At 33.0% G+C, this 12,931-nt stretch overlaps 1 protein-coding gene across 3 annotated transcripts in view; it reads left to right on the forward strand.

Annotated features, from left to right (window-relative positions):
- LOC118181916 (metabotropic glutamate receptor 1-like) overlaps positions 1–12,931 on the forward strand; it is a 574,264-nt gene that overhangs the window by 524,138 nt on the left and 37,195 nt on the right. For all 3 annotated transcript variants that reach the window (XM_085815122.1, XM_085815124.1, XM_035351151.2), the window contains one exon: positions 11,181–11,307. In XM_085815122.1, the coding sequence (XP_085671248.1) occupies positions 11,181–11,307 (127 nt within the window). The remainder of the gene's footprint in view (positions 1–11,180; positions 11,308–12,931) is intronic.

Below are 12,931 nucleotides of genomic sequence, written 5' to 3' on the forward strand. Positions count from 1 at the left end.
AGCAAGTGTATAAAGAAAAATATAAAGCTGTACACAACAGCAACGTACTTTCACTATTTATTGCGTTGAATCTACCTGACTATTATTTCATTCAGTCGTTCACGCCTTTAAATTAAATACGACTCCATTCTATAACACTTGAAAAGAAATATTTTAAATAAACAATTACATTTTCTGGCTTAAGAATGCCAAACTTTGTTTGTTTACCCAATTAAGGAAATCAAATCATTATTCTAATCTTTCTTACTATTGCCAAGCTACAAAAAATAAAATTCCGTATAAAATAAAAGGAAAACAACCGTTGTTGAATATTGTTAACAAATATAAATTATGGAGCTCACAACACCATTATTACATATCGATATTTAAAGTAGAATTGAAATAGAATTCTTTTGGTATTATTAATTAAACTTTAATTTCATTTAGTGATTTAAAATGTCATATACCCAGCTAAAAAATTTTGTGATATCAATATATTTAAATATTTTATCCTGAATATGTGCTACAGGAGAAGAGAATACTCTGAAATAAAAAATGAGCAAGGAAAAAAACTAAATCTTTTATAATGAAGCTTGTAATAATAACAATGTAAAATCTCATTTCAAGATTTGCAAGAAACCAACAGAAATAGCCATAAAGCAATGCAATTAATCTCAATAAAATAGTGCGAAATAAAGAATCATTTTTGTAACAGTAATAATAAAAAACTCATTACGAGATTTGAAGGAAACAAACAATGAAATTCATAAATGACAGCTATTAATCTCGATAAAATAGTCCAAAATGAATACTTATTCTCGTACCAGTAATAATAATAATAAAAGAAAACGCATTTCAAGATCTGAAGGAAATGAACAGAGAAATTCACAGAGTAGTACAATTTAAGTCAGTAAAATATAGAATCATTCTTATAATTGTAATAATAACGAAAAAAAAAAGTCTGAAAGATATAAGGTTTTATATTTCGTCCAAACATGTTTTTCTTTTTTCCTTTGCAGACATATACACGTTTTTCAGTATTTTGACTAAAGACACATTGGATTAAAAATATTTAAAAGCAGCTTATCTTTAGAATTTCCGATACACAGTCTCGCGCACTGGAGATAAAAATGATTTATTCCCTACAGTGTTGCCACAGCTGGATTTGAAATTGTTGAGTTTTTTATCAAAAATTCCTTAATAATTTTCAAATATGAAGTAAACAATAAAACAAATTCCAAATTCGGGTTTTCAGGTGCCAATGTTTGTGTGGAGGACTATGTTATTCAGAATTTGATTACTCTAGGTAGCGTTGTTATTTCTCAGTGCGAGAAACATGCATACATTCATGTAGTTTCTTTATTATTTAGTTTCTTTAAATATAATACAGGGCGATAATATTTAGTTGCAATAATTTAAAAAGTGATACAGCCGTTTATAGTGATTCGACGTAAAATGGCGTTTCGAGACTAATAACCCTTCTGGGCTAATGCAAAATATATTTTCTTTCTAAAATTAGGAATAATTATTTTTGGCTTGCCTATGACATTTATCGCCTAGTATCTAAGAACTCTACAACCATAGCATTCAAGTTACCCTTTAATAGTATTCATTGCAATTCGTAATTAGGTAACTGATTCCAGCAAAACTCTATAAAACCAGGCTACTCAGAGTACAGGAATTCTATTTACATCCCATATTATAGAAAAATACTGCACCTAAAGTAAAAGAAAATAAATTTTTTTAAACAAACTCTTCATATTCTAACTGTATTTTAACATCTTTAATACATAAATAAATTAACAATAATCAAATACGTAAATATTATCCTCTGACAAATTAACTTTTCTTTTAATGCTACCTAAACTGACATAGGAATTATCACTGCATCTGCGAAAGTACTATAAAAAGTGCTTTAAATAACTTTTTTATTAATTCTTGAACTTAACAACTGCGCAACTTGTGCATACAAATTTAATTTGTGCGTGAAAACTGCCATGTAACTGCGGGTATTATGTAACAGAAAATTGGAATTCACAGTATAAGTATATTTGTACTCAGAGATTACAATACAACTAACCGAACTACAATTCTGATTGCGAGATCTAGCTTCGACTAGCAAAATGGATTATCAGATCTGGGTGAGTAAAAATGCAACTGCAAGCGTTGCTGCCAATAACTATATATAAAACTTACAAAACTTCCGCCGAAATATTCTTAACTTAGTTGCAGCCTGTTGTGGGATAACGTAAAGGAGAATTTGCAATATAGATGCAAATCCTAATAAAGAGAATTAATTAACTTAAACTCTATAATTTACAATTTTACCTTTTGAGTAATCTTAGGAGAAATAAAACATGTAGCCTCCCTTTTCGACGAACATATGCACTTATATTCGATAAACAGGGTCTCCACAAAGTCTTTAAACAAATGTATCCTCTTATTGGTAGTATTCGAGGTACTGTTGTACATTTTTGTAGTGTTATCACACATATATCAATATTTTCCTAACAGTTAATTTTAGTTTAATGTACACACAATATGAGGATTTGAAGATTTGAAAATCCTCATATTAGAAGGCAGCTGAAGCGGCAACAGCATAGAAGTGAACATTTATGTGGGATGCTGCATAACAAGATTTTTAGTACGATTCTTTCTTCCATGAAACCGAAACCACGTAGCTCAAATTTATCACGACACATTGATTAAATCCGTTTCCCGCAGTCGAGAACCATTGAGTCTGAGTAGATCCGTTTGCCAGATGTCTATTTATAACAAGATTTCGCGCCACCGCACTTGACAATCGTCACATAAACATCGAACCTTGTTTCTGAAAGTGTGACGAGTACCAAAGGTTTAAGTTGTTTCATTCTCAAACAATAAGCTGTCAAAATTGTTTAGGATCTTTGTGAATACCCTGTCTGAATATATATATATACACTAGTGTACAAAAATCAGTAATCTTTTAGTTTTTATGTATATTTTACAATTACATTTTATTTAAGTTCCTTTTAATAAAATATGTCTAATTATTATTTTACTTTAGTGGATATTACTTAATACATAACGATTTTTTTGTAGTAATTCATTACATTAGGTAATCAAATGCGTTGGGAAGAAATTCAAATTAAATAATTTAGAATGGTTCATCAGCTAATTTTGCATTAACATAAATGCAGTGAATTTCCAGAAGGAGAGGGGTTTAATTACTTCTGATCTTGACAGCGTTGATTCTCAGATATTAATTGCATTCTTCTGCCTATTATTATATTTGTATTATTATAAGGGCACAGCCCCGATCCTCCTAGCCGGCACAAGCCGGCTGTAAGATCAAAAAAATTTAACTGGCCAGAAAAAACATATAACATATAATAAATATATCCCTTTGGGTCCCAGAAGCGCCCCACTTAAGAGGTCGCTCGAGGGCAGGAGAGACGATGCTAAAAAATGAGGACGGTAAGGAGGGCCGTAACCTCAGAAATGAAATATATACATGATATATTCCTCTGCCTATATGATTTTGTTATTTTTGCATTTCCGTTTTCTACATTTCTACAGGTTTGATAAGTATTGGTTGATTTTGACATATTCACGGGAAATTTTAGAAATTATTGGTTTTGAATTTCTTTCATGTCTTTGTAGATTCGGTTCTAAATTTTGCCTAATTAATTGATTAAATTTTGCCTAATTAATTGACTGATTAAATTTCAGAGCATTTGAGCGGAAATGATATTAGAATATTTGTCTTAAAATACAAATTTGTGATATTATATATACGTATTTTCCTTTTTGCCCTTAGTTTTGTATATATATATATATATATATGTATATATTGTATGTATATATATATATATATATATATGCACATACAATGGTTTCCAAAAATTAAGGACGAATCACAAAAATATCGATAACGTTTTCACAAATTAGCCAATAAGTACAAAATTTGAATATGTTGTCAAATATGAATTACTGCATAAAACCGTAGTATGCGAATTAGTATCTCTCCAATAGAAATAAACCATTGCGATAAGCACGAAATTGCATATTTCCCAGCAAGCCTGCAAATTTCGCTGGGATACTGAGATAACAAATTTGAGATAGCCAATTTGTAACAATGTCCTCCAGGCATAATTTACCGGAAGAACTGCGATGGAGATCTATTGGGAAACTAGAGGCAGAACTAAGACAGACAGAAGTGGCCAGATGGTTTAATGCGAATTCTTCTGTTTTTCATAGACTTTGAAAAAAGTTCCTAACCAAAGATTCGGCATCCAGGAGGTTCAGCCAAGGACGGCTAACCGCTACGATGAGCATCGATGCCCGATATTTATTGTTATGAGCACGAAGGAATAGAAACTCAACTCCGACTCAACACAGATCCGCCCTTGCAGCAGCTACCGAAAGGTTGGTATCATCATCAACCGTGTGTGCAAAGCTTCACGAAGCAGATCTGTACACGAGACATCCAGCCATTTCAATGTTGCTCTTGTCACGTCATAAAAGGGAATGTTGGACGTGGGAACATTAATATGTCTGCTGGACAACTGATCAATAGAGGGATGTTCTCTTTACGAATGAGCCCCGTTTTAGTCTCCAAACCAATACCAGGTTTTATTTGATTTGGAGAGGACTTGGAACTCGTTATCATCTCTCGAACATTCAATGAAAGAGATGCATACGGGGAACGCAGTACCTGTGTTTCGGCTGGTATCTCTTTGGGTAGACGCACAGACATCCATGTCTTTCCAGATGGAACCATGAATGCTCAGGCCTATAGAGATGACATCCTTGATGCTTATGCAATGCAAAGCTTCATGCAAGGCAATAGATGGTAATTTTCTGCTACTGGACGACAATGACAGAATGATTTAAGATAATCATCCACGATACGCAAAGGGCTCGCATCGTGGATGATTATCTTTATCAGCAAACATTTCAGCGCATGGAGTGGCCAGCTCGATCACGGGACTTAAATCCTATCGACCATGTTTGGTATGCTTTAGGAAGACATATCCACTTTTGATTATCCTTTTCAAACCTTTACCACGCTTGCAACTGCTTTACAAGAGTATAATTTCTACGGAACTTATAGAGTGCGTAATTGACTGCATCACACATCGCTGCATGTTTTATGTTACTTTTAGGGGGGGATCATACTCCATACTTGATATAAGTTTCCTGCACGAAACTGGCACATCCGATTTGCTCATTGTATTGATTTGATAATTTCTATAGCACCATAATTGTTTGGTAATTTCTTTTCATGTTATTCTATGCTTACTAAACGTTGTATACTAGGTTCAGTTTCATTGAATTCGACATGTAATTTTTCGAGTAATCATCCCTTTTGTGATTTTCTTTTAATTAATGGTAACCAGTGTGTATATGTATATATATATATATAATATAAAATATCTATCTTTCGTCTTTCCAACGCCAATCTGTTACAACTTTCACCAAGTCATCTTATTACATATATATATATATATATATATATGTGTGTGTGTGTGTGTGTGTGTGTATGTATCTATATATATATGTATCTATATATAGATGTGTATGTATATATATGAGCAAAAAATAAGAAGGATTTTGTTTTATTTATTTATTTATTTGTAAATATAAGAATAGAGTCATTGCCACTTCTTTACATTATGACAAATATATATTATTTGGACCTAGTGATATACTTTATTTATTCTGTAAGTATAATAACCGATTTTGGAAATGCTTTCGTATCATAATGCTTTTCTCTGATTTATCTAAAAATTAATTAAACAACATAATATGGGAAAAATTAGGAACATGTTTTATTCATATTATTTTTATTTATTCACAAATTTAAGAATAATATATAAGGTATATAATTTATTGATTCCGTAAGTATTATCTCCGATTACTTGGTTATTTTCGTAGCCTTGTGATTTTCTCTGGATTATCCTAAAATTAGCAACATTTTTAAAAAGAAATTATATTTACCACTTTTAGAAGAATTTTATTATTCATAAAATGTGTCACTCATTCTATTCAGCCTAAAATTTCTCACCAGACAGATGAATTTCTTTCGTGACTTATGCAGAAAACAATCAGTAGATGAAAGCATTGGAAGACCACGGATTTCAAACTACTCATTTTTATGATGCGCATCAATGGAGTATCAATCAGAAGAATCTTCCATCTCGGTGAGATGTTTCTAAACGAACACATTTTCACAGCAGTCTATGCAACGGATGTGGCTGAACGTCTGGCGGATCTTATAAATAACTTCAAAAAAGTAAAGAATGCTTCTCTTAACAGCAAGCGAGAACTTTTCTGTCAAAACGTTTCGAAATGGAATTTTTCTTAATGTGAGTGACAGAAGAATTTTGGACGCATATTGTTGAATGACAAGTTGTATTCTCAAAATCTGAGGAAGTTCCATTTTAAAGGGAGTGCTTGCTGAAAGGCAAAAAGATTTTCTAAATTTTGCTATATTGAAATCGAGTATGAAAAATCGAAGAAATATTGCGGAAGTGTATTCTCGAGCGATGACACGAAAATAAATTTCCCTGAAACGTATCGGGAACAGTATGTTTGCTTACCGCAAAGCCAGGTATCTAATTCAAAATACACAAGGACAAGAGTTAAAAATGGAGGTGGCAGTTTGTATTGTGGGATCGCATTTCGTGGTATGTTTATTGGTACATTGGTTTCAGTTTTTCGTACAGTGGTTATCATAACCAAAAAGGTGTATGGAGGTATCTTAGAACAAGAGAACAGGACAGCAGAGATCGTGCCATCAAAATGTCGTATATATAAATATATATATGCGTACAATACAAATGCATATACACACACTCAAGGACCGAATTTCAGTTGAGATTTTATGGCCTGAACTTGGATATAAATTTCAAAAAAATCATCCATCACATTTTAAAGTAGCTTTTAAGAGCTCTGCAAAATAATTAGTACTTTGAGTACTGAGAGTATTACTACTGAGAGGAATGAACATTGCGGCCCTGTGTCCAGGAGTGCAGTGGTTGTTACATTATTTACCAGAATTTGTACCTCCGGCATAGCTAGATTTTGTACCACCACTGTATGTAAACGAATTTCTGAGGGGTCTTCCTTCCCACTCGGTGACTGTTGCCCCTTCTCGATCACCGGTTTGCGTTTAAATTTTGGTTAAACGCTGCCTCTTTTCGTTGATTTTTCTTTCCGCCATCCTTTTCTTTATCTGCGCTCTTGTTATTGGAATTTTCACTTTTACCCCTCTGCCGATACGCGTTGTACTGAACTTGCGGCTTTCTTTGCGGAGTAAATCGTGAGTACTGGCCAAACTGATTTGCACGCGCTTTCTCCGAGTTTCTTCTACTTTGGAACTTCATCGCAAGCTGAAATAGATCTTCTAGCGTTTGTGGGTTACGGACTTCGAGGAAGTCTTGGGCTGAGGGTAGTAGTCGGGGTAGAATTACTTCAATAAGTTAATTATCGGGCTTTTTCCCGTATAATAAATTAAAAATATGAATTTTTCTTAAAATGAACTCCGTCAAATCTTCGAAACTGCCTTGGTATTTACTATACAATTCTGATTCTAGCTTCGCATGATCCTTAACAATTGGCAATGCTTTTAGTAATGCCGACTTGAATAGTAATGCCCAGTTATACGATTCCTATTCTGGGTCCCCCAACAAGAGCTTCCCTATGCCCTTATACTAGTTGAAGGATTGACATTTTAAGGCAGTAGTAGCGATGGTCACCTTTGGCAGCTGATTCACAGGATGTAAGATGAAATGTTGGTCCAATTGCTCCAAAAACGTCAGAACTGAGCCCTTGCCGTCAAATTTTGCTGCTGGTTTCATAGATGCACACAACGTTTTCACGAGGAATCCAAATCCTTCTACTGGATTAATGGATGTGTGGGGGAACTGAAAGGTCGCAGGGGTCAACGTAAACTTCCCGTATTCTAATGACATTGTCCGTTATCAATTTTTAGGGGCCCCAAATGTAAGATTTTTACTAGTGTAATTCTCAGTTACTGTGGAAAGTGACGAATCTTAAGAACTAGTTATCGAATAATCGCTTAAGTTTGTGTGACGAGAAACAACAAGATGGAAGGGTAGCTAACTCTTTATTTTTCCAATAAGATTTAACAAAACTCCGTCTTAGAGTGTACAATCAAAGCCGACACTTCGGCCTGAACTTAAGAGACTAAGAATAAAGTGGAAAGTGACGAATCTTAAGAACTAGTTATCGAATAATCGCTTAAGTTCGTGTGACAAGAAACAACAAGATGGAAGGGTAGCTAACTCTTTATTTTTCCAATAACATTTAACAAAACTCCGTCTTGGAGTGTACAATCAAAGCCGACACTTCGGCCTGAACTTAAGAGACTAAAACTAAGATTAACTAAATAAATATAGCCGAAGCTATCAAGATTCTGGATTAGTTGGCCCCTTCACTCTATTTGACTACGAAGCTTAACTAGGGCCTGAGTACTGCCGAGCGTAATAACAGCTTTGAGAGAGAGAGTGGCCAAAAGGCAGACGCGCGTAAATCAGAAACTCTGATTCTCTCTCGCTAAGACCAAAGAACTTCGCTGTTAAATACCGCTCTTTCTCATTATGTATTCAGACGTGATTCTAAAACTACGTTCTGGCCGGAAGTAGTAAGGTGAAGTTAAGAATTTGACAGGAAAGGAACTTTAACTTAAAATTTAACTGTTAATAAAATTAACAGAATCCTTAGAAAATATTAAATTGCTACTATTTATCTCGATGCTTAAATCAAAAATGTAAATTTTTTATTGCAAATCTTAATATATGTACATTTTAATTTGAATTTCTTTAGGTAAAACTATCTTAAACATTTGAGTTAATTAACAGGGACCGAATATAATCAAAGTATTTGCATAGCTTCTCAAAATAACGCTGCAATCAATGCTTCTTTTTCTTTCAAAATAACATAAATATAGATGTACTAGTGCTCAAAAGTGTTCCTACCAATAGGTATGCAATTAATGTGTTCAGTATATTATCACAACATAATGTATAATTTTATTTAGCAGTTAAATTCAGTATTTTTATAATATTGTTCTGTATTGATTAATTCCTTCAAACTATTAGGGTTATAAATGATATTCATCACCAGTATTAGATAATTAATATCTCTAAAAATTAATTAAATAAATAATTTAAATCATAAACATGTTCGGTACAAAATTTCAGATGTCTCTTTAATTTGTGCAACTGGCTATAAATGATACTATAATTCCTTTTCTTTTGGCCTTAACTAAAAATAAACCTGAGATATTTCAGCATCTCTACTCCAGCACAATTAATATACGCACATTGATTCTAAAAGCTGTTACTCGAGAGCTAACTAGGATTTTATGAAACTTATGGACTTTCATTATATATAAAAAATAATTCCTTCAGATCAAAATTAATTTGTTTGTGGTTGGATTTTATTCGATTTTCTTTTTTCCTAAGGTAATCTCTGATAATGCTATGAGTGGCATTATTTACTGTTTTACTTTTATCAAGGCAGAATATAATTTCTTACACATTACTACATAATTTATAGCAAATTTCGCTAATGTAAGCAACTATATAAATCTTCTCGTCTCGTAATTTATTTACCAGCTTCCTTAACTTATTAAAATGAGTGAAAAGAGCTTTACACTTATTTAGCTTTTTATAACACAGCTTAAAACCCATGTAGACAGTGAATGTCCACTATTTCAGTACTTGGGCCGACGTTAAATTATGTTGCACTTCTGTAAATAAATACATCTGTATCTCTATTGAATTATCTTGCTGGCAATTTTTCTGCAACAAATAAATAGTCTAAACTTAAATCCATATGACAAATACATTTTAAGTTTCGTGCAGTATACAGGATGGTTTATAAATTACGTTCGATTTTAAAATGCAATTCAAAGCTGCATAAAAATTAAATAATTTTACTTCTTTATTTATAGACTCCGCCGGAAAACGAGTTGTGACGTATTTCCATCTCCATATTTTCGGTAGACAGGTATAATTACTCGGTTATGTTCATGATAACCGTTCCGTAGATCGACTTTGTTGACTTCGTCAGCGGCCCGTCGGCTTCTATCTTTAGTTCGGGAACTTTTTGCAATGTGTTTATGCAAACTTTGTATTTCACTAAAACCCACAAAATGTGAAGTGCAAAGCTTTCGCAGACTATTTTCAATTGGCACGTTTAAACGTTTGATCACCACGAAATGAGATCTTTCTTCTACGAAAAAGTGTATCTCGAAATGTGTAACAGGCAGCCTTGCTGTGCTGGAAGATAAGTTCATAGTACCTGGAGTAGTCCATAAACAGTTATGATCATGTTACGATAACATTCAGTGTTTACCGTAATTACATTTGCGAAGATATCGACAGAGAGGGAAAATGCCATTTATGCTTCTTTTCCAAGCGCCAGAATAAATAATGGTTCACAGGAAATGCATTTGCGCTCATAGTTACCCTAACGTATTTTTAACCAAAAATGCAGCAAATTTATCTGTTGAAAACTACAGACAGATGAAAATGCACCTCGTCACAGAAGATTATTTTTGTTCGAAAAAAGTACTGTTCTTTTTCTTTTTTTTATTTTGTCGAATTCTTCGTTTCTAGAAGTCTGTTGATTTCCCTTGTAGCGTTAATAGTTCCACATTACTGTCATGTCTCAGAAAAAAAGTAACTTGGCTAGTCTGAACAATTTTGCGACTTTTTATTTGCAAACAAGTGGTTTTTGATATTTGAACAGCATGGAAATGTCTTATTCTTACCTGAAATAGCTGAGTGTTTTGCTATAAAATCGTTTGGAGTCATCCGCATAAAACTATTTGTTACTTTAAGTATCTTATTTAGGCTCACAGTTATCATTGAAATTAATGACTTTTCGCATGCATACGTACATGCATGCGTACATTCACACATATATACGTGCAATTATGAATCAGGTCCCGAAAACAGGAATGTACCCAAAATCTAATTTCGTTTTCTAAGTAAAATGCTTTTATAAAACATCTAACTATAGACGATGAAATAATCTGCTGATAAATTCCGATCGATCCATTTATGACTTTCCTGTTGTAATCTCGTATTCATGTTTTAAAAGTGTATTTATTTTAGTTTACTTATTATTTCTTTATTATACTATTTTTGGATGGCAAAGTTTTAAGTTCTATTTTTGTTTTTCAGAGTATTCAGTCTGAAAGCGTTAAATGCTGTTGGGTTTGTGTAGCTTGCAAAGAAAACCAGTTCCTAAAAGATGAATTCACCTGCAAAGATTGCGAGCTGGGATGGTGGCCAAATGACAACTTAACAGGTTTGACCGAAAAATATCTTTAAATTTTCATGCATTTCACTTTGAAAAAATGAATTTTTACATTAAAGTTTAAATGTTTAGTTAAATGCTAATCTAATAGGAAGTATATTGGAATTAGGTTTAAACCAAATGATTCAAATGATTATATTTTAGGAAGTCAATGTCTTTCTTTCCTTCGGAAGGTGTTTGTACGTAGGGAGATATGAGACTGTCAATTTTAAGATTGCATTGGATATTTAAATAGTACTTTTGTTCATGTTAACATTTGAATCGATTTATGAGTATCTTTTTACATTGCTGCTAAGTTTTATAATACGCTTCGATGATTTAAACTATTAGTTTTAGAGATAACGTTCATAAAATTAATAATATAAAATAATAATCACTCTGTGAAAGTAAAGTACATCTATGCACAGTTTTTGATGCCATTAAAGCCTCACTTCCTCAAAAAAAAAAAAAAAAAAAAGAGGTTTATCTACAGTCTGTTCGATATGTGTTACATCGTTGAAAGGCATGCTTCTCCAATGGACTTCAGATGGACAACTATTCACACTACTGCGTCTGATCGCTTAGAGACTTACTTTAAAATATTTTTAATGTTTTCTCTGAGTTTCTAGTTGCTTTAAATACTTGCAAATAATTTATGATTAAAATTAAAGTACATTGTTAAAGTAACACAAACAAATTAATCACCAAGCAAATGTAACGTAAAACTTAAAAACTTTCCACGATATTTATTATGCTTTGCAACATATGCAACTGATTGTCAAGCGAGACTTCTGTTTTAAAATATACGCTAAATAGGAGATAATAAGGAAAATATGTAACGTAATATTTTAGTGTGTTTCTTAAATCTAAAACAATCTATACAGAGATATATATAAATACCAATATAAATATATTATTAGGTAACAGTATTCATTAGCTGAAACACAGACAGGCTGAAGACAGAAATGCAAAAGAAAACATGACTTAACAGTAAATCTTCCGGATCCGACTTCGCATCCTCTAAAATGCTAATATTCGTAACCGAAATTAAGAGAATTTTCAAATTATATCTATTTTTATACAATAAATATTCAACCAAATGTATTAATTATGCTACCGAATGATTATGCAAATATTCAGAGTACGTAACCGTACGTGTGCGTTTCTGCGGAGCTGTGACTGTGCAGAGGATATAATCGTACGAGGGGTTTCGGAGATTTGTGTTCTCCTGCACTTTCTCGCAAGATATGGGTGAATTTTATAAGGTATCAGATAAAAGTATGAAAAGTATGGGAGACGGAATGAGATGGAAAATTGTCCGTAGATTGGAGGTAGGCAAATCACAAGCGCAGGTTGGGCTACAGAGTTCAGTGCAATGCTCAGTGTCGTCTGTAACTTGAGAAAACAATTTCAGGACACTGGATCCGTATCAAAATGACCTGTATGAGGTCAAACAACATCCACAACGATGAATGTTGGAACTTTGAGGGCGGATACACTGGACTACTAGAGCTTCACAGCTCTCACGTGAGTTGCTTACTTCGACTGAAATCCAAGTTTAATGGTCTCTATGTTAGACTTCATGAGACAGTGCTGTATCTAGAAGACGAATGTTTCCGTTCTGCTCCAATGCAGC

Source organism: Stegodyphus dumicola, chromosome 1 (genome assembly GCF_044657685.1).
Source record: "Stegodyphus dumicola isolate Sdum_Otavi_A_Nest chromosome 1, ASM4465768v1".
NCBI classification, from domain to species: Eukaryota; Metazoa; Arthropoda; class Arachnida; order Araneae; family Eresidae; genus Stegodyphus; species Stegodyphus dumicola.